Below are 21,082 nucleotides of genomic sequence, written 5' to 3'. Positions count from 1 at the left end.
GGAGGGACTCCCACAACACTTCTTGCAACAACCCAATAAGCAAGTGGGGCCTATTATGAATGAAAGGACACAAAAGTGCAATAGGGAGGTTCAGGCTACGTGACCCATCCAAGGTCAACCAGCCTGGGCTGGAAGCTGGCAAACAGGGCACTGGTTGTGGGGACAAAGCCCTGAAGACTGATTAGAGAAAGGCTGAGAAGCAATATTGAGAAATCCAGAGGTGGTGTCCTTACCCAGCAAGATATTCCTTCCATCTAGAAACCTCCAACCTCAAAACCCAAGCCTGCCCCTGCCCGACAGTCATTTCTTATAACCATTACCCCCTTTCCCTATCCTTCAGGCCTTTTCCCTGGCCCCCTTGTTCTCTGCTATACAAGGGCAGGGTGTCCCAGCCAGGTGGCCAGGATCAATTCAAGTGATCTAACCTCTCCGTGCCTCCGCTTCCGCATCTAAACCGGCAGCTCTTGGTAGGGGTTGCTGTGGGGACCGAACCAGTTAAAAAAATAGTCTAAAGAGGCGGAGTCGGCGCCCCGCCGCCGTTATCACCCCACCAGAGGGGCCGCTCCCAGCTCAGGCTGAATGAATGAACGAACGAATGAACCCATTCAGGCGCGGCCCGCCTCCTCCCGGCCTTTAAGGTCGAAGAAGAGGGGGCGTCGGGCCTCGAAGGCCGCAGATCGCCCCCCGGGCCGACCCGGCCGCGATGCGTCCGCCGCGCAGTCCAAGGGCCGAGCCCGCTGCGCCATCGTGGGGACCCGGGGTTCCCGGGATCGAGCCCAAACCCCCCCACCCCCGGGCCCACCCGCCGACAACGCCTGGGCCCGGGCCTCACCCCCAGCCCACCGCGCGCGGAGCCGCCCCCGCCACCGCCTCAGGCTCCTCAGCCGCCGCCGCCACCGCGCGAGGCGGGGACATGCAAATAAGCCAACGGTCTCCGCAGCGCCGCGCCGCGCAGGCGCAGGCCGCGGCCGGGCCTCAGGGCGCAGGCGCAGGCGGCGCCGCCACAGCCCCTCGCGCAGGCGCACTGCCCAACCTTCAGAGCGGACACTCTCGAGGCAAAAAGTTTCTCTCCCTGGACCGGCGGCGACGGGAAGCGACCCGAAAAAGGCGACAGAGACGCCGTCGCCGCAAGCTGTTGGCTCTCGCAGCTCTACCTGTACTCGCGGTCACTCTTGGTCACCCCGGGAGCGGTTCACAGGGCTGACGGAGGCCGAGGCGCGGCCTCGCCAGAGCGCCTGCGCACGTACGGCGGCCGAGAGGGACCAGGGGCGGTGCAGCCCGAGACCGCCGCGAACCGCACCCTTTCCCCACGTGGCCCCGAAGACCGGGTGAGGGGCGGCGGCCGCCGAGCCCCCTCGCGCGAGGAGCCAGGAGCGCACGCCGCGGGCTCGGGTTAGTGACGGGGGCGCGCCCCTCGAGGACTTGGCTTTGGGTAAATGATAGACTTACGGAAGCCGTCCGTGGACAAAATTGCCCACACTTCTGTCTGTCGTTTTCTTTTCATTTATTCGTTTTTCACTGTACTGAGTGCCTGCGGCATGCCTGGCCGCATCCTAGGTAGTGGGGGGTACTTAATAAACCGAGCCCCAGCTCTCATGCAGATTAAATTTCACTGGGGAGGAGGCTAGGGCAGTAAAAGCAAGTAAATAGAAGAAACATTTCACTCCATGTTGAGATATGTTAAAATAATAAGAGAGAGTAGGAGAGCGGGGGCTGCTTTATGAAGGGTGTCCCTCGGGTAGCTGGGAAGAATGAGGAAGAAGCAGGAAGGCACAGGTGAGAAGGTCTAGGTAAGGCAAGTGTTGGTAAGGAGACTGGATTTTGTTCAGAGAAGGCTGAGAAGCCGCTTGAGGGTTTTAAATAAGTAAGTGAGATGGTCTCTGCTTTCCATTCACCCTCTGGCTGCCTCCTGGAGAACAGAGGCACTGGGTAGGGCTGGAAGGAAGCAGGTGATGCCACCTGAACCAGGGTGGGTGTGGCAGGCGGGGGAGGACTAATCATTCAGGGCCCCTGGTTTGTCAGGGCACTGTTTTCTTGATAAGCAGAACGGTGGCTTAGAGAGGGAAGCGGGCTGTTAGTTGGGAGCCTTGGTAACTCCCTTCTCCTTCAGTTCAGTTCAGTCCAGTCGCTCAGTGGTGTCCCGACTCTTTTCGACCCCATGAATAGCAGCACGCTAGCTTAGCATGCCTTTAAAACAAAATTATTTTAATTGGAGGATAATTACTTTAGAATATTGTGATGGTTTTTGCCATACATCATCAACATGAATCAGCCACAGGTATACATGTGTCCCCCATCCTGAACCCCCCCTCCCTCCCCACCCCATCCCTCTGGGTTGTCCCAGAGCACCGGCTTTGGGTGCCCTGCTTCATGCATCAAACTTGCACTGGTCATCTGTTTTACATATGGTAATATACGTGTTTCAGTGCTGTTCTCTCAAATCATCCCACTCTCACCTTCTCCCACGGCGTCCAAAAGTCTGTTCTTTACATCTGTGTCTCCTTTGCTTCCCTGCATGTGGGATTGTCATTACCATCTTTCTAAATTCCATATATATGTGTTAATATACAGTATTTGTCTTTCTTTTTCTCACTTCACTCTGTATAATAGGCTCCAGATTCATCCACTTCGTTAGGACTGGCTCAAATGCTTTCCTTTTTATAGCTGAGTAATCTTCTATCGTGTCTATGTGCCACAACTTCCTTATCCATTCAACTGCCGATGGACATCTAGGTTGCTTCCAGGTCCTGGTGGTTGTAAATAGCACTGCAGTGAATACTGGGGCCCAGCCTGCCTTGGACGCAGCGTGAAGGCTGGTAATGCTGTTTCTCTCCTTTCCCGGCCTGCGCTGTTCCCCAGGCGACTCCCAGAGGACCATTCCCAGGCACCATCTTTCTCATGAGCTCCAGCCCTGTACTTTCCTCGCAGCCCCCAGCCCCACACACAGGCTGTGCTGGACCCAGGGGACCTCGAAGGACTCGTAAGTGGTGGTTCCAGAGCCGGACACTGACCTCCCTAGCCCAGAGATCTCAGGGCTGGGCAGAGAGAGGTTCCTGAGTTGGGAAGAGCCGAGGGTACAGAGGCTCTGTCTGAGTAGCCAGGGAAGGCTCCTGTGAGGAGGCACCCTGGACAAGCAGGTGGAAGCTCCACAGAGGAGCTAGGTGGAGGGAAAGTGTTAATGAGACAGAAAAGGGTCTTGGCCAGGTTTCTTGCTGCATCTCTGAGCTTCAGATTCATCACCCTTAAAGTAGACACAATGACATTCCCCTTTATGACTTTTTCTGTGACCCAGTGGCCTCTTGTCATTGGCCCACTTGGGTCTGAAGCATGGCCGGAGTGGTGGAAGCAACATGTGGTGGCAGAGCCAGAAGCAGAGTCCCCCCAGTAGCACCCAGCCCCAGAGCTGGCCAGGACCCTTTACCCTCACCAGAGCAGGCTCCCCACTGAGAAGTTCTTGTATCTTAAAAAAAACCAAAATTATTTATTTGGCTGCATCGGGTCTTAGCTGCAGCACCAAGATCTTCACTCTGTGAAGATCTTTCATTGCAGCACACAGACCGTCAAGTTGGAGAAACTCTTATTCTTTTCTTCCCTCTTTGATTTGGAAATCCTTAGCAACCGTTGAACAGGCTCCCTGTTCTGGGAAATAAAGAGGGGGAGATCTGCAAGGGAGAGAGACAAGGTGTTTAAGTCCCTAAAATCCCCTACGCACTAAGGAACTGGCCGAAGCACCTCTTAAGCAAAAGAGGGAAAGAACGACTAAGTGATGTTTGTTGAGCTCTGTGCCAGATCCTGTTCTCGGTGCTTTGTTGAAATTGGTGGTTGGATTTTCACCGCGTTCTGTGAGGCAGATTCTTTGTCCCTGTGTCACACATGAGAATTGACCAACAGCCCCACTGCTCCCTCTTGCCCTGGAGCCTGTCCTCCCCCACGTGACCCTGAGCTTCTGCACAAACACAGGTGGAACAGTCACACCCTGTGCTGCCTGCACAGAGACAAGTGAGGGCTTGGGTGGCTTGTCCCCCCACGGCACACATTTGCACACGCCTGTGCCATTGGCCTACTGCCGTCTTTGCCCCCATCTCCCTAACACAGTTTCTGTGCTTTCCACGTGATTCTGGAATGGACCCAGGACCAGAAAAAAAACAAAATTGTTCCAGAAGACGATATTACAGTAATCAAGAAAGTCCATCGTGTACTGTATGTTAGAAAATAGCATCATTGTCAGTGTGAAATCTCTTGTGTTAAATTTCAGTTTTGCTGTGAATGTATAAGAGAATGTCCTTAAAAAAAATTTTTTTTTAATACTTGTTTGTTTATTTGGGTGCCTGGGCTCTTCATTGCAGCACACGGGATCTTCGTTGTGGCTTGTGGGCTCAGAAGTTTTTGTGTTTTTTTTTTTAATGCTCACTTGTCCCATCTTTAGCTAGCAGGTGCCCCAGAGGGTTGGCTCCTGAGTCCTTTGACATGACCCCAGTGGTCTTCAGATGCTTCTTTGCTTTCTGGTCTCCCTTGATGCTCCTGGCTCCTCTGGCCTGTTTCCTGCCTAAAACTGGAATCCACGCTTACTCCAAGAGCCTTGGTTTCTTTGGTGGGAAATGGTAGAGACCACAGTTGGTGTTCAGGGTGCTCACTGCTGCATGGTAGTATTACTTTCTCCAGGCATTTTCAGTTCATATTAATAGAAAATTGGTTCTTTATTTGTTTAAGAGAAAATGAGTTCATATTATATTTCCAATTCAGATTTAGGAGTTCTGAGTTTTTACTTCTCCGATTTTGTTAAAATCTTATTTTCTTTTATGCTGATTATTCATGATGTAAACATCATTACTTATTTACTATATCTGTAATCATTTCCAAATGATATTACTAATAAGGTTTCCAATAACATGATTACTGAAAACTGTTGAAGATTTTATTTTGCAGTTCTGTCTTTTGAGTTGGGAAGATCTGCTGGAGAAGGGATAGGCTACCCATTCCAGTATTCTTGGGCTTCCCTTGTGGGTCAGCTGGTAAAAGAATCTGCCTGCAGTGTGGGAGACCTAGGTTCGACCCCTGGGTTGGGAAAGATCCCCTGGAGAAGGGAAGGGCTACCCACTCCAGTATTCTGGCCTAGAGCATTCCACAGGTCCATGGGGTTGCAAAGAGTCAGACGTGACTGAGCGACTCACTTTCATCTTTAGGGTAGATCCCAGTCAGAATATGCAGTCATATCACTGTGTTTTAAAATTGCCTGAAATGATCTCATTCACATAGACATACTGTTAGGTTCATGGGTTTCATTTTGCTGTTAATTTTTAGGCATTGCTTTTATTTTTATTTTGGTATATTGCTTTTCTTAATCACATAAATCATTTACCTGAGTTCCAAATTCAGCCCTCTAAAGCAAGGTACATTAAGAGAGAATAATCCAGCTTCTATTCCTGCTCTCACCACCCTTTCCTCTACCTCCTCTTACGGGTAACTATTTCTGTTAGCTTCTAATTTACTTATTATTAGTAATAAAAAATAATAAAAAGTAAAAGTCTAAAAAGTAATCATGGGTGTGATTTAATATTTTAATTAACATCATTATTAATTTCATTTATATTTTATTAGTGCCATGGTATGCTATGATAACATTATTTCATTATATAATTATATATAAAGTACATAACTGTATAATAGAGTAGTATGCTGCTGCTGCTGCTGCTAAGTCGCTTCAGTCGTGTCTGACTCTGTGCGACCCCATAGACCGCAGCCCACCAGGCTCCCCCGTCCCTGGGATGCTCCAGGCAAGAACACTGGAGTGGGTTGCCATTTCCTTCTCCAATAGAGTAATATAACTTTATATTATAATGTTATTATAATCGCATAACGTATACCATATTATCACTTTTTAGCTATTTATGTATTTGGCTGCTCTGGGTCTCAGCTGTGGAGGAACCTTTGATCTTCATTGTGGCAAGTGGGCTTTTTAGTGGTGGCGCGCAAACTCTTAGTTGCACCATGTAGGATCTAGTTTCCTGATCAGGGATCAAAACCGGGCGCCCTGCACTGAGAGTGCAGAGTCCTGGCCACTGGACCACCAGGGAAATTCCACAACATGTATTATTAAGATACTGTTTTACCTTTATTTTACTGCTGCTGCTTTTCACTACTGGAGCTTCCCTGGTGGCTCAGCAGTAAAACAATCAACCTGCTAATGCAGGAGATGGGGATTCGATCCCTGGGCCCAAGAGATCCCCTGGAGAAGGAAATGGCAACTCACTCCAGTATTCTTGCCAGAAGAATTCCATGCACAGAGGAGCCTGGCAGGCTACAGTCCATAGGGTTGGAAAGGGTGAGACACAACTTAGCAACTAAACAACAACAGCAACTTTTTACCATTAAGGGCATACGTTATATTAACATGCCCCATTCAGGTAAAATACACTAAGCTACCTGCCTTCTTGTGTACTTTTAGGCGTTCTGTGGCTGTTGGGATATCACCCTTTGCTGTGACTCAGGCTGTTAGAATTTTTCCAGGACAGTTACAGGCTCTGGCCTCTTGGAAGGTGCTCTCTAGATGGTGGCCAGGTTCTCCGTTGCCCTCTGACCCTCAACAAGTCCAGCTTCTACCTTTTCAGCTTGAGAGCAGCTTTTGGGTGTCCTTGGCCCCACGTGGAGGAGATAAAGATGGCTTCCAAGCGCATCACCCAGGAGACCTTTGACGCAGCTGTTCGCGAGAACATCCAGGAGTTTGAGATGGGGCCGGAGGAGGCCGTGAGAGAGGCCGTGGAGCAGTTTGAATCACAAGGTGGGGCGGTGCGACTGGGTCTCGGCGCCGGGCTGGCTCTTCGCCTCAGAGTCGCCTTCAGTCCGCGGCTCTTTTTCTTCTTGTTGCCACACCACCTGGCACATGGGATCCAAGTCCCCTGACCAGGGATCAAACCCACGCTCCCTGCGTCTAAAGCATGGGGTCTTAACTGCTGGACCACCGGGGAAGTCCCATCCATGGCGCCTCGTGTGTAAAAGAGCGGTGTCCTGCCGCGGGCACATCCTTCCTGGCATGACTGCCCTGGGCAGTGTCCTCTCTCTACACTGTGCCCCGGGCAGGCTGGCCACCCCCTCCCACCTCGCTGATGCCTATCCTCCACTCGCCTGGACCGCACCCTGACATCTACAGGGCTGGGTCTCTCCACGTGGGTCTCATTTCAATGGGCGCTTCCTTGAAGAGACTTTTCTTGACTTCCCTCCGAAGAAACAGGGCCACCTGCCACCCTGTCCCCCCTGCACCCGAGTGTGAGTTCATGGAGGCAGAAGGGGTATTGGTCACCAGCCTCTGAAAACAGGTAGCATGCCCTAGCCAGACCGTGGAGGAGAATGGTTAGGAGGGAGCTGTTTGCAGTCACGTGGGCAGGGTTGGGAGACCGTGCTGCCCGCAGCAGGACCTACCCCTTCCCACGACAGGCCATGCAAGGGACGGGGGTCACCTGACAGAGGCAGAGGCAGGAACCTGGCAATGAACACCCTATCCTCCCACTCCTCCTGCCTCTGCTCTCAGATCCGGCTTCCCATTGGCCAAGCCAGTCAGATGCCAGATGGCAAGGAGGTCCAGGGATCCAGCCTTCCAGGTCAGGAGCTGGCATCCCGGGCACAGAGTAGGGACTAAACATTGGACAGGGATGGGAGGGGCACCCAAACGTGTTTTGCACAGTGGGGGCCTCTTCTGGGTCTGCCAGCAAGGGTGGGATGCAGCCAGGGTGAAGGCCAGTGGGAGCCCCCAGGGAGGGGACCGCAGGCGGCACGCCCCTCTGAGCCCACCAGGCAGAGTGCCTCCCTCACCGCAGCACTGGTGTGCGTCCTCCCTGCTCCTCTGCCCCCGCTGGCTGGGCAGGGCCAAGGTGCAGAGACCCCACACCCCACGCAGGCATGGCTGCTGGGCCCTGCCCAGGCAGGGAGGGGTGGGGTGGAGAGCTGGGCAGATCCCAGGCCTCCAGAGTAGGGTGGTCCCAGCTGAAGGGACACCAGGTGTGACTGCTGCAGGCCCGCGGGGTTGACAGCTCTCTTGTTTCCTGACTTCCCCACCCTCCCACAGGGGTTGATCTGAGCAACATTGTAAAGATGACCCCAAAAGTCTCTGCGGATGGACCCCAGGATCCCATACATGACATCCTACAGGTAGGAGAGGGCAGCCTGCGTGAGCCTCACGTGTATGATCCTGCGTCACCTCATTACTCTGTCGGGAGCACCTTTTTCCGTGTTTCCAGATGGCAGGCACAGACTCAGAAGGTCCAAGCCAGCCCAGCGAGCACAGGCAGGCCTGAGTGTGCAGCTGGGGTTCCTGAGTCAATGTCTGAGGGCCTTGTGGGGGCCCCCGAGCTCTGCCCACCCACCCACGTGTGACACTGTGGGATTAGAGCTGACATAGTAGACAGGGAAGGGATAGCCCTCTAGGCCTAAGGGGTGGACAGTGTTCATGTTTGTCCTGGTGTTGGGAGCCTTGGGGTGGAGGGCCCCCTGGAGGAACCTCTCTCGGCCTCCCAAGTTCTGAATTTGCTCAGTAAAATGGGCAAGAATCCCAAGAAAAGAGAGTGTAATCATAGGCTGTCACTTATTAAGCATCCACTGTTTACTGACACATTACAGCCCCTCCTCACCACACTTAAACTGGCCTGTGTGAGGTAAGTACATCATCCCTGGCTTTCTGATGGGTGAACAGAGAGACCCAGAGCCTGCCCTCTCTCTACCGTGACCCAGTCAAGGGAAATAACAGCTCACAAAGGTTCAGTCTTTTCCTTAAGGTCATCCATCAAACTGGTAAGCTGTTGGTAAAACAGCAGAAAGTTCTAGTGTTTATTGAGAACCATCTGTGAATTCAGTTCTATACTAGGGCACTTGCTTTGTGTCGTCTCAGTCCATTAGCCCAAAGATACCTGCAAGGGTGGGGTTATCAACCCCATTTAACAGATGGGAAAATTGAGATCCAAAGAGGAAAAAGTGACTCACCTAGCTGCAAAAGAAAGTAGTAGTAAAAAGAGAAGCTGGAGGAGGCAGCCCTGGATGTGAACCTAAGGGAAATTATACAGTATTCGTCCTTTTGTGACTGGTTTATTTCACCCAGCTTGATGTCCTCAAGGTACATCTGTGTTGTACTACTTGTCAGAATTTCTTTCCTTTTTGTGGCTGAATAATATTCCATTTATGGAAACACCACATTTGTTTATCACTCACTGATGGGCATTTGGGTTGCTTCTGCCTTCTGGCTGTTGTAAATAATGCTGCTGTGAAAACCGGTGTGCCAACATATTTTTGAGCTTCTGTTTTCAGTTCTTTGGGGTGTGTATCTAGAATTGCTGGATCGCTTGGTTTAATTTTTTGAGGAACCACTGAACTTGCTTTCCATAGCAGCTGCACCATTTCATATTCCCACGAACAGTACACAGGGTTCCAGTTTTTGCCACATCCTTGCTAACTCTTGTTATTTTCTGTTTCTTTGTTGTAGCAATAGCCACCTTCATGGGTGTGATGGTGTCTCACTGTGGTTTTGATTTGCATTTCCCTAGTGATTAGTGGGCGGAGAAGGCAATGGCACCCCACTCCAGTACTCTTGCCTGGAAAATCCCCTGGACGAAGGAGCCTGGAAGGCTGCAGTCCATGGGGTCGCTGAGGGTCGGACACGACTGAGCGACTCCCTTTTACTTGTCACTTTCATGCATTGGAGAAGGAAATGGCAACCCACTCCAGTGTTCTTGCCTGGAGAATCCCAGGGACCGGGAAGCCTGATGGGCTGCCGTCTGTGGGGTCGCACAGAGTCGGACACGACTGAAGCGACGCAGCAGCAGCAGCGGCAGCGATTAGTGATGTTGAGCGCCTTTTCATGTGCTTATTGGCCATTTATATGTGTATCTTTGAAGAAATGTTTATTCAAGTCACACATCCTGGTTTTAACTAATTTCTTAATATTCAGTTTCATCATAACATATGCTTAGTTAAGTCCACAAATTTGAGCTCAGCAAGGACTGGCTGACAGGCATTGTTGACTATCATGGCAGGGCTGATGGTATCTGTAGACCCACTCTCCTTAGGGCTGGATGCAAAGAACGCCTAAGCTCCAAGTGCGCGGGTTCATCATGGGCTCAAGCTGAGGCAGGGCCACAGTCAGGGCACTGAGTGGACTTGTCTGTCCCATTCAGACTGTTGTCTCTCATCATGATTTTTTCCCCCAAGGGCTTAGAGTTGTGCATCGTAAACCAACCATGTTTACCGTCTGGTTTCACTGGGCAGTTGCTCAGTAAATACTTGCGGGGTGAAGGAGAGAGACAAGCAGGAGGCATATGATATGGGCAGAACCGGTGGAGGTGGCTTTCACCTTCCTTAGGGAGCTGGCTGTTGGTGGGTGTGTCAGCTAGTTATGGCTGCCTAACAGCCCCAAACAATAGCCATTTTATTGTTTGTGGTGATTTTGCTGGGTTGACTAACCTCAGCTGGATGGTCCTGCTGGATGGTCTCACTTGAGGACTTCCTGCACTGGCGCCCAGAGCTAGAATGTTTCATGTCTGTACTTCTGTGTGTGTGGCTCCTTGTCAGGGACACTGAGATAGCAAGGCCTCTGTCTCGCTCTCGCTCTCTCTGTGGCCTCTCAAGCCCAGTCAATGCTCCTAAAAGCACAGGTGTGGAAGCGGCCCCAGCTGGAACTGGCCCCACAGGACTTCCACCGAGGCCCAGATCCCAGGCAGAGGGATCCCACCAGGGCACAGCACGGTCACTGTGACCTTCCTCGGACGGAGCTGGCCCTGACGTTTCTCCCCTGTCCCCTAGGCCCTGGATGACCTGCAGGAGTCTGTGGCCCGCTCGCACCCCCAGGAGGTGTCCGCACACCTTGCCCGCTTTTGCGAGCAGTGCAAGCAGGAGAAGGCCTGCCGCTTTCTGGCAGCTGAGAAGGGGGCCTACTCCATCCTCCTGGAGGCCTGGAAGTTGGCCGCAGCGGGCGACCAGGGCCTCCTCCTCCAGGCCCTCAGTGCCCTGTCTGCCCTGACGGATGGCCAGCCCGACCTCCTGGACACCCAGGGCCTGCAGCTGCTCGTGGCCACGCTGTCCCACCATGCTGACTCGGCCCGCGTGACCTGCTCTGGGATCCGCTGTGTGCGCCATGCCTGCCTGAAGCACGAGCGGAACCGGCAGAGCCTGGTGAAGGCTGGCGTGCTGCCCCTGCTGACTGGCGCCATCGCTCGGCACAGCCACTGTGCCGACGTGGTCCGCGAGGCCTGTGGTGCCCTGCGCGTCATGACCTTTGATGACGACATCCGTGTGCCCTTCGGCCATGCCCACGACCACGCCAAGATGATCGTGCAGGAGAATGGAGGCTTAAAGGTGCTCATTGAGGCCGCCAAAGGTAGGAGCAGATGTAGCGAGAGTGAAGAGTCGGGGTTTAGGACAGCTTCAAGCGTGGTTGGCTCCAGGCACCAGTCGTATCTGTCACTTCGGTCCCACCTACGTGACAGCCCTAGCAGGATGCTGTCCTTACCCCTAGTTTTTCCAGGAGAGTTCCAAGCCAGCGATCACTGGCCTGGACCACATCCCGTGCTCAGCTCTAGAACCATTTAGGGAAGCGCTTGACTCTGTCCAACAACAGACTGAGAGTGGGGTGGGAGGGCTCCTCAAAGGGGAAAGGAGGGTGCTGCTCCGCAAAGGTGGGGAGGTGTTGCTGGCACCGGGGCTGCTCCCAGGGGGAGGCTTGCGCTTTGGTTTGTACTTGGTCACCACTTCTCGTCATGGATGTGTGCCTGATTCCGAGGTGACCCCGATGAGCCAGCCACAGGAGGCCACAGCACGGGCTCTTGGGCACCAGAACTCCTGCCCCTGGGCGCTGCACCCCCTGGAAGAGGCCGGACTGGAGTCCTGTGCACAGAAGGTGCCAGGAGAGTGAGCTTGCCTTTGCAGCCTGCCCTGTGGCTCTGCCTTAGTTGCCAGGCCAGTGTGTGCGACTCTGGCTCTGTCTGGGGGGAGTGGGGCCTGCCCCAGTCTCCCCTCTGCCCCTCCAGAGAGGGGGAAACGGCCTGACTGGCTGCAAAGTTGAGCTGCTTTTCTGAGGGGTGGATTACATCTTCCTTGTTTATTTACAGGGGTTCATATCAGTGAGTGGAGAAGGAAATGGCACCCCACTCCAGTATTCTTGCCTGGAGAATCCCTCAGACAAAGGAGCCTGGTGGGCTCCAGTCCACAGAGTCGCAAAGAGTTGGACACGACTTAGACACACACACCAGAGAGAGTGCTCCAGACAGACAGAACCAGTAGGGGGCGTGTGCGTGTGTGTTGGCATACATGAATACATATACACACAGGAAAATCTATGGCAAGAAATTGGCTCACGTGGTTGTGGTGCTTTCAGACATATGTAGCAGGCTGAGGCTTCGGCAGGAGCCAACACTATAGTCTACTAGCAAGCTTCTTCCTCTTCAGGGAGACCTCAGTTTCCCTCTTAAGGCCCTCGGCTGATTGGACGAGGCCCACCCGGACCATCGAGGGTCGTCTGCTATACTTAAAAGTCAGCCGGTCGTGGATGACACCGCATTTCCAGAGTATCTCCACGGCGTACCCAGTTACAGTTCATGGAGCCACTGGGGGCTGTGGCCTGGCCAGGGGGCCGTATACACTGACCGCCGCTGAGCTCTGTGTTACTACGGCTCTTTGTGCCCACCCTCCGCCGGCGACTCCCTAACCCTCCTGCCCACCATCGCCCTCAGTCAGGCCTATCCTGCCTGGTGCCTCTGAACTCTGTCTACAGCATCTGTGTCTAATTTTTGCCTGGGCCAACTCTGTCCATATGTCCTTCTGTAGCTTCTAGGTGTCCTGTTGCACTTAGAAAGGTCATTCCCAACCCAAGATCATAAAAATAGTCTCGGATGGTTTATTATAGCACTATTATGGTTTTTCTTTTTTTAGTCGAGATCATCAGTTGTTCTGGAATTTATCTGGGGCACAGCGGAGGGGAAAGCACATTCCCGTGTCTTCCCCAACAGCCAGCAGGGGGCACCGCAGGCCTGGGCAGCCCCCGGTGGTCCTTCCTCTCCCCCTGCCTTATTCGTCCACCCCACCAGGCAGCCACCCAGCCAGGCAGAGGGGCCAGGCTGCCCTGGTGGAGCGGGATTCGGGATTCCTAGCAGGAGTGCCGGCTCAGAGCCAGGGCTGGTTCTCCGCTCCTCACCCCGGGGTTCCCCCTCCCCTCTCTGCAGTGTTCCCCGACAATCCCAGCATCCTGAGCGAGCTCTGCAGCACCCTGTCCCGCCTGGCTGTCCGCAACGAGTTCTGCCAGGAGGTCGTCGACCTCGGGGGCCTCAGCGTCCTGGTGGCCCTGCTGGCTGACTGCAGTGACCACCAGGTAGGCGTCCACAGCTGTGTCAGGGTGTGAGGTCCCTTTGCCTGAGTCTGCCTTATTTATTCTTGGCTGCTGTGTGTCTTCGTTGCTGTGTGCAGGCTTTCTCTAGTTGCAGCAGTGAGCGGGGGTTACTCGAGCTGCAGTGCATGGGCTTCGCATTACGGTGGCTTCCCTCGTCGCAGCGCACAGGCCCTAGGGCACTCGGCTCAGTAGCTGTGGTGCGCGGCTTTAGTTGCTCCTCAGCCCATGAAATCTTCCCAGGCCAGGGATTGAACCCACGCCCCCTGCATTGGCAGGTGAATTCTTAACCACTGGACCACCAGGGAAGTCCCGCGCCTGAATTTCAGTCTGTTGTTTTTCTCGATATCTGGGAAAGGCTCTGGGTCTCCCAGTGAACTCGGCCCCTCTGGGCCCTGGTCAGCCAGACAGGCTTGCATCAGAACATGCTGGCCCTGTCTGCAGAGCCCAGAATCAAAGTTCGGTTTTCGCTTGTCAAGCCCTGTGAGAAGGAACTAAAGCTCAGGGGGAAACAGACCCACCCACCCTCCCTCACCGTCCTTTGGCACCTTTGCATTTTCAGTCAGGAGTGAGAGGGGCAGAGTGGGCGTGGTGGGGGCAGCTGAAGGGTGTGGCGCTTGAGCGAGGCCCCCTGTGCCCTGGGTGCCGACCTGAGCCACACACCCCTCTGTGTGTCTGGAGGGGCTGATCAAAGTCATCCAAATGCCTGTCCTGGGCGCAGGTGGCCAGAACCACAGGGCCCACCTCCCCAAGCCTCCCCCGCCTCCTCTACACAGCGAGTGATAGATAGGCTTGCTGTTCCATGCTGCCTGCACACCCCGGAGTGGTCCCTGGTGTGTTCAGACAGCAGACATGAAACAGCCCCACACCCCCCACCATCCAGCAACCAAGCACCTGATGCCCGGGCGCTGCTGGGGGAGACCTGTGCACTGCTGTCTCCCCAGGAGCTGGTGAAGCAGGTGCTGAGTGCTCTGAGGGCCATCGCAGGCAACGATGATGTGAAAGACGCCATCGTCCGCGCCGGCGGGACCGCGTCCATTGTGGCCGCCATGACCCGGCACCTGGCCAGTGCCCAGGTACCCACCCCAGGGCGGGGGGTACACAGGCGGGGCCAGATGGCTGGAATGTCGGATCAGTACCTGTAGCCACATGATGGCCTTTCCCCTCTCCGGAAGCCAGGCCAGGCCTAGGGTGAGGCCAGCAAGCCAGAGGCTGAAGGCGGGGTGAGTGAGGGCCAGGGTGGGGCGAGACCGTCACCCCTAAGAGCTTGGTTGATGCATCCGGGTATCGTTCCCATTTCTGCTGGTCGGTACACATGTAGGTGGACAGTGGTCTGTCCCAGTGGGGTCGCAGAGCACTCACTGGAGGAGCTGGTTGCGGGGGTGGGGTTCCGTCTGCCTCCTCTCAGCCGTCCCCGTGGCCTCCCTGCAGGTGTGCGAGCAGAGCTGTGCAGCCCTGTGCGTCCTGGCCCTGCGGAAGCCAGCGAACAGCCGCGTCATCGTGGAGGGCGGTGGGGCCCAGGCCGCGCTGCAGGCCATGAAGGCACACCCTCAGGAGGCTGGCGTCCAAGTAGGCATGGGTGACAGGCGGGGAGGACAGGAGCCTGGTGGGCAGGTGGGGCGAAGGCCAGCCAGCAGGTCCTGGGGGTGGGCAGAGCGGAGGGTGCAGGCCCTCTCGGGCCTGGCCCATCCCCACCGTGACCCAAGCCTCCAGGGCCTCCTTCCTTCTCCGCCCCCAGTGTCTTGCATCTCCATCCCAGCCTCCAGAACGTGCTGAACTCTGCCCGCTGTTGTCCTTTCTCCTGTTTCGTTGCTCTTCTTGCCTTTGATCTTGCTTTTTCCTAACAGTCTCTCTAGAGGGATATGGGCCGGGCGGGGGGAGTTGGGTGGACCCACAGATGGGGCTCGGAAGCTTCCCGGCTCCACCTTAGGCTGCTGTTTCGGAGGTCAGTCAGGCTGAAGCATAGACAGGGCCATGCGCACCCTTGTCAGAAACCCACCTTCCTCCCGCTCCCACCTTTCATACCATCCTGACTCAGGGATCCCCTGGTTGGTCTGGAGATGCACCAGGCTCAGTCCCGCGGGGGGCCTTGGCTCCCTCATCTAGGATGCTGTGCCCGCGGCTGGCCCATCACCTTGCCCACTCCTGACCACCCTGGCCAGGCGGGCCCTCATTTCACCTGCTTCTCCCCGGCTCTCTCATGTTGGGGTGCTTCTCAGCACTGCTGCCCGGCAGAGGCAGTGGGCCCGGATGCTAACTGAACGAGCCCACAGTGTGCTGACTGTGGGCCCTGGGCACAGCCCTGCGCGTCCCTCTGTCTCCCTGCCCTCCTCCCCCGGCCAGGCTATTGCCAGCACCCAAGGACGTTGCTCAGAGACTGAGTCCCACGCCTGAGGAGTCAGCCCCGCCTGCCCAACACTCGGCCACCCTGAGCTTCAGTCTCCTCACCTGGGAGCTGGGGGAATTAGCCCAGCCAGGGTGCCGAAAGGCTGAATTGGAGGCGTGGGCCTCACTTGATGAGTCAGAGCGTAGGCACCCGCTGCATGTTGCCAGCGGTCCTGTTGTGTTATGATGACCCCAAGGTCAGAGTGGGCCCCACCCCCTGACTCCCAGCCACTGACCTGCTCTCCTTTCCAGAAACAGGCCTGCATGCTGATCCGGAACCTGGTGGCCCGCAGCGAAGCCTTCTCACAGCCCATCCTGGACCTGGGGGCTGAGGCCCTCATCTCGCGAGCCCGAGCCACCCACCGCGACTGTGAGGATGTGGCCAAGGCCGCCCTGCGGGACCTGGGCTGCCACGTCGAGCTCCGGGAGCTGTGGACTGGCCAGAAGGGCGACCTGGCGCCGTGACCGCAGGCCCAGTGCGCGCTGCGACTCTGGGCGAGTCGTGTGACTCAGGAACGGCCTGGGGGCAGGCCAGCTATCCGTGTCCTGCCACTCTGCCCCCAGCTTCCTCCCCCGTCCAGAAGAGGACTTTTCTGACCGGTGCCAGGTAGAGGCCAGGGAGCGGGAAGGGAGTCTTAATGAGGCACCCGCACGGCAGAAAGTGGCCCTTGGGTCCTGGCCCCTCTGCGCGCTCTTCCACTCAGTTGCCGGCTGAGAGCGTCGGCTTCATCTGCCCTGTGTCTCCCCACCCCCACCCCACTGCCGTTTGCTAGGAGAAGTGCCCCCTCAGCGTTGCTTCCGGCTGGAGGTCCGTCTGAAATCTGGAAACCGTCCTGGCCAATCTCAAAGCAGCGCAGGGATCCTGCTTCTGTTCCTGCAGGTCCACTCGTCGCTGCTGCCGCGTCTCTCACCTGGAAGTTGGGCCCCGGTGCCTCGCCGTGCTGACCAGAGGACAGGGACCAAGGCTCGTTGGTCTCCAGGTGTCCCAGGCCAGCCAGTGGAGCCTGGTAATAAAAGACTGTTGGTTGAACAGTGGAGGGGTCTCTTCCATAGCACCACGAGGCGGTGGCGGAGGGGGGGCGGCACGCTGCAGCCAGTGGCCTCAAAGGACAGGGGAGAGGGGTGCGCGTTTGGGGAGGTCATGGGTTCACTGAGGAAAGCAAAGGGTTTTGAGAACAGCCTGGGATATATGATTTGCTGTCACTCTTAGACGGGCGGGCTGCTGGGGTCATCGTCAGACTTGGGATCTGCGGGTGCCGACGCCGCTGTGCCTGGATGTGCACTGCCCTGGGGGCTCTGGAGCACTCAGTGTCTGGCCCACTCTGCTCTGTGGCTTTGAGCTAGTGACACAACCTCTCTGAGCCTTGACTTCCTCCTCCATAAAATGGGGAGACGGGAGGGGCTAGAGCCCCCTCCAAAGGGTGGTGGTGCAGAGCTGGGTACATGGGAGACACCCAGTCATCTCACTTCAGCGCCCGAGTCACCCCAGGAGAATCACCCTGCGCTCTCCCCAACCTGACTGTCTCGAGGTCCTCGGTAGCTGGCTGGCTGGGGCAGCCGGCCTTCCCTCTCTGAGCACCCGTTTCCCCATCCGTAAGGTGGGCACCACTGTTGCTGCCCCCATTGCCCACCCTCTGCAAGTGTCTTGGAGGTGTTGCCCGGCAGCGGTGCCTGGCAGACCCCAGCTCTCCTCTTTATTCATCCTTGGGCTCATGGTGTGGTCACCTGGCAGCTCCGGGCATCCCCTGTGTTCCAGTCAGGTCGGGGCCGCCCCAGGCTCCCTGGTGGCCTCCTGGCGTCATGCCGGACAACCCGAGCCCACAGGGCAGGAGCCCCTTTCACCCGTCTGAGTCCCCACCACCCTGCTTGTTATTTGCCCCCTCTAGGCGGAGAAAGGTCTGAATTCAGTCCTCGAAGTCAGCGCAAGCCCTTTCCCAGGAGGCTCCTGGTCCCGGTGGAAATTGGCCCGCGGGAGGAGTTGCGGGAGGAGTGTCATCTGGGTCCCACTTACCCTCCGGATGGGGAGGGCCCTGCCAGCTCCATGGGCTGATGAGAACCTCTGCCCCAGCCCCCCTAGGTCTGTCTTTGCTCAGTGGGGACTCAGCCAGTGGGTGGGATGATCCGTACCCACTCCAGGCTCCAACCATGAGACCTTGGATCAGTCTTGCGTCCCTGGAGGCCCCGCGAGCCTCCTGTTCCTCCATCTGTCTCATGGGCAGCGGGCACTGCTAGTCCATTTCGGGGAAGCCTGAGGTGCCAGCCCTGTAGCTCCTGCCTCAGCTCTGCTCTGAGTCTCCCTGTAGCTCCCCATTGCCCTCCACATGAAACCAAACGTCCTCCAGGCCCTGCCCCCTCCCATCTGCATCTTCCCCGTGTTCCCCTTTAATCACATTTCTGGTCACTCCCGCCTCCCCACCTCAGGGCCTTTGCACATGTCACGCCTTGCATGGAGCATCCTTCCCCAGCCCTCCCCATGGCTGGCTCCTTCCTGGCACCCAGTTCCAGCTCACACGTTGCCTTCTCAGAGAAATGCTCTAGTGCCCCCTTACCCTGGTGCCCCGTGACCACGGGCTGTGTCCCTGACCTCTGCCCCCATCTCAGGTCACCTCACTTGTGTGCTTTTCTCCTTTGACTCCCCCGCTTCGGCCCACTGCCCTTGAGCAGGCTCCTGTCTCCCCGGTCTGCTCCAGCTTCCCATCAGTGTTTTCAGATGTACACCCGAGTAAATGAACAGATACCCAGGGTGCTTGGAGGGTAGGCCTCTGCCCTGGCCACCCTAGTCCCCTCCCCTGGGATCCCGTCCAGCTTTCCCACAGCTGCAGCCCTCTTCTAGAAGAGTGGCTCCTGCCTATCAGTCCTCCCCACCTTGCCTGAGCGTGCCTTCAGTGGGTGTGGGTCAGGGCCTGTTTGGACATCCCCAGGCGGCTGGAACCCCACCTCCAACTGAAGAGCCCGCATTTCACTGAGATCCACCAGGCCCACGTTCCAGTCTTTTCTCTGCCCCCTCAGGTGGCTCTCCGCCTCCTCATCTGGAAATGGGCTTAAGTGTGTCCCTGCACAAGGCCAGAGCCCCCAGCATGGTCTGGCTCGGGGTATCTGGCACACAGCGCTCTTCTGTCCTGTCCTCCTTGACGACAGAAATGTGGGCCGAGGGGGAAACTGCTTCAAGGGAGGGGCCGGCACATTCAGATCTTCCTCTACTCCCATGTGCTTGTAGAGGAGGGGGCTGGCCTCTCTGAGCCTCTGGGACACTGACTGAGGCTGCCTTGAAACCGATCAGTCCTGACTGTCATCTCTGTGGCGGCCAAGAAGGATGTGTCCCGCCCACCAGGGAAGGGCCCGGGGTCCTGGGAAAGGAACAGCGTTGCTCTCACTGTGAACACCTTTGAGAGGCAGGGCCTGGGAGCCCCATTTTCCAGATGAGAAGCAGACCTGGAGGCCTGCCTCCATGCCCCTCCTGTGCTGCCAGTGTTGCTAACCTGACCTTGGGCAAATGGCTGTCTAGCCTTGGTTGATTAAGCCCTCGTCACCGTGCCCAGGCCTGGCTCATGGCTGCCGTGTCAGATGATTCCTGGGATTCCCGAGACAGAGGGAACTGGAGATGCAGAGAGTCAGTGTCCTGCCCAGGGGAAGCCAAGTGGACAGGGGAGAGCTGGATCCCCTGGGCACCCTGGCCAGGTACAGCCAAGGTGCCTGTCGTGGGGGGTGTCTATTGCTGATGATGAGAGGCACTGTCTGCCATTGTTGAGAGGTGGGCCAGTGCCAGCTTGCTCATGAGCAAACAGAAGCCAGAGCCCAGTGAGCACCTCCAGGGCCACTGCCTGACCCTTGCCCCAGTTGGCACTGTCCCTGGGGGTGCTGTGGGGCTTTCCAGGAGCTCGCTGCCTCCCTCACAGGACCTAGCAGGTGGGCGCTGCAGCTGGGGACTTCTCCAGTACAAATACCTCCCTCTTTGCATGGCAAACCATCCCCATAGTTGGTCTATGTCTACATTCCATCAGGTGCTGTTTACAGAGAGGGAAACAGAGACCCTGAAAAGAACGGTTTATCCAGCCAACATTCAGCAAACACTGGCTGCGGCCAACATGTGGTTTGCTTCCATTCATCTTATTAATATTTCCATCAACCCTAGAAGCTAATTGAAACTGAGGCAAGGGAATTTGAGGCACTGGTGGAAGGTCCTTTGGCTAGCAAGTCAAGAAAAGCAGGGGTTCAAACCCAGCCCTGGGCCCTCCCAGCAAGAAACATTTGTTGCACAAAGCTCAGTTTTCCCATCTGCAAAATGGGCATCATCACCCGCATCTGGAAGTCAGGTCATGAGATGGTGTTTGAGAAGTGTCTGGCTCAGGAAAGACCCAACACCCAGCAGGTGTTCAGCACACAGCTTCCTCTTCTTCTCCAGAGGGCAAAATCGAGACCAGGGCCTGGAAGTTACAGGGGAAGCAAACCACAATTGGGAGATGACTGAGAAGAGGCTCAGGTGGGAATATGCTGGGAATATCAGGAGTCAGATAGTAGGCCCAGGCTAGTGGCTCCTACTTGTGAGCCCCCCCCCCCCACTGTTTCTTTACAGAGGCCCTTTGAGAAGTTACAGATTACGTACTTGGCAGGGGGTTTGCACAGCCCCGAAATGTGAGCCATTTTCACAGCCTAGCTCAACCTTGTTCTCTCCCAGGCTTCCCTGGCTCTGAACTTGATCTCCACCAACCCCAGCCCACACCTAGAGGAAATAAGAGCCAGTATCTGAAACATTTGTAAACCTCTCTGCCCTGGCACTTGGTGAGTCAGAGAACAGGGTGGCCTCGGGAGAGGTGCCAATGACACAGCCTAGCACTGGACAGCAGCTGCTTCCCTATCTGCAAAGAATCCCATGACCCTGCACCTCACAGAAAAGCTGGGGCTCGCAGGCCAGATGTAACCTGCAGAGGGGGTAAAGGCTTTCACCTGAAGGTCATAGGGGAGGGCTGGAATATAAGTTCTCCCAGAGGAGCAGTCCCAGAGAGGGAAGGTCAACGTGTAGGAATCATTGTCCCATGAGGAATCTGAGGGCCTTACTCAAGGTTGTGTCGTCAGCCAGTGGCTGGTCACTCAGGCCCCCAGTGGCTGAGCTCTCACACTGCCTTGCAAGCATTCTAAGTCATTTCAGTCGAGTCAGACTCTGCAACCTTATGGACTGTAGCCCGCCAGGCTCCTCTGCCTATGGGATTATCCAGGTAAGAATACTGGAGTGGATTCCCATGCCCCCCTCCAGGGGATCTTCCTGACCCAGGGATAGAACCCACATCTCTTATATCTCCTGCATTGGCAGACAGGTTCTTTACCACCCCTTTTCCAAAAAGT

The 21,082-nt window shown here is 55.9% G+C and overlaps 2 protein-coding genes across 7 annotated transcripts in view; one reads left to right on the top strand and one right to left on the bottom strand.

Annotated features, from left to right (window-relative positions):
• The window catches only part of SUGP2 (SURP and G-patch domain containing 2), a 28,398-nt gene extending 26,942 nt beyond the window's left edge, over positions 1-1,456 (bottom strand). Inside the window, exon 1 of one of the 4 annotated variants that reach the window (XM_069589020.1) lies at positions 1,155-1,456. The gene's annotated coding sequence lies outside the window, so the exon portion shown is untranslated. Of the gene's footprint in view, positions 1-425; positions 972-1,033 lie in introns of those variants that run through there. The other 3 variants (XM_069589022.1, XM_069589019.1, XM_069589021.1) reach the window with 3 other exon arrangements.
• Positions 952-16,777, top strand: ARMC6 (armadillo repeat containing 6). 3 transcript variants are annotated; one of them, XR_011256913.1, is made up of 9 exons: positions 971-1,392; positions 6,609-6,778; positions 8,060-8,142; positions 10,783-11,356; positions 13,197-13,342; positions 14,302-14,433; positions 14,789-14,926; positions 15,995-16,349; positions 16,516-16,777. XR_011256913.1 is itself a non-coding variant. In XM_069589024.1 (9 exons), exons 3-9 carry the CDS (start codon positions 7,484-7,486, stop codon positions 16,205-16,207), a joined length of 1,398 nt encoding a protein of 465 aa, XP_069445125.1. In that variant the 5' UTR covers positions 1,016-1,392; positions 6,609-6,778; positions 7,432-7,483; the 3' UTR covers positions 16,208-16,777. The 3 variants fall into 3 exon arrangements, 2 of the variants coding, with proteins under 2 accessions (XP_069445124.1, XP_069445125.1); XM_069589024.1 differs by adding an exon at positions 7,432-7,595 and having other exon boundaries at positions 1,016-1,392; positions 15,995-16,777; XM_069589023.1 differs by having other exon boundaries at positions 952-1,392; positions 15,995-16,777.
• Positions 16,778-21,082: the final 4,305 nt, after the last annotated feature.

Source organism: Ovis canadensis, chromosome 5 (genome assembly GCF_042477335.2).
Source record: "Ovis canadensis isolate MfBH-ARS-UI-01 breed Bighorn chromosome 5, ARS-UI_OviCan_v2, whole genome shotgun sequence".
Taxonomy (NCBI): domain Eukaryota; kingdom Metazoa; phylum Chordata; class Mammalia; order Artiodactyla; family Bovidae; genus Ovis; species Ovis canadensis.
Note: the sequence above shows the minus strand (reverse complement) of the source record. Positions and strands in the feature narration are given on the sequence as shown.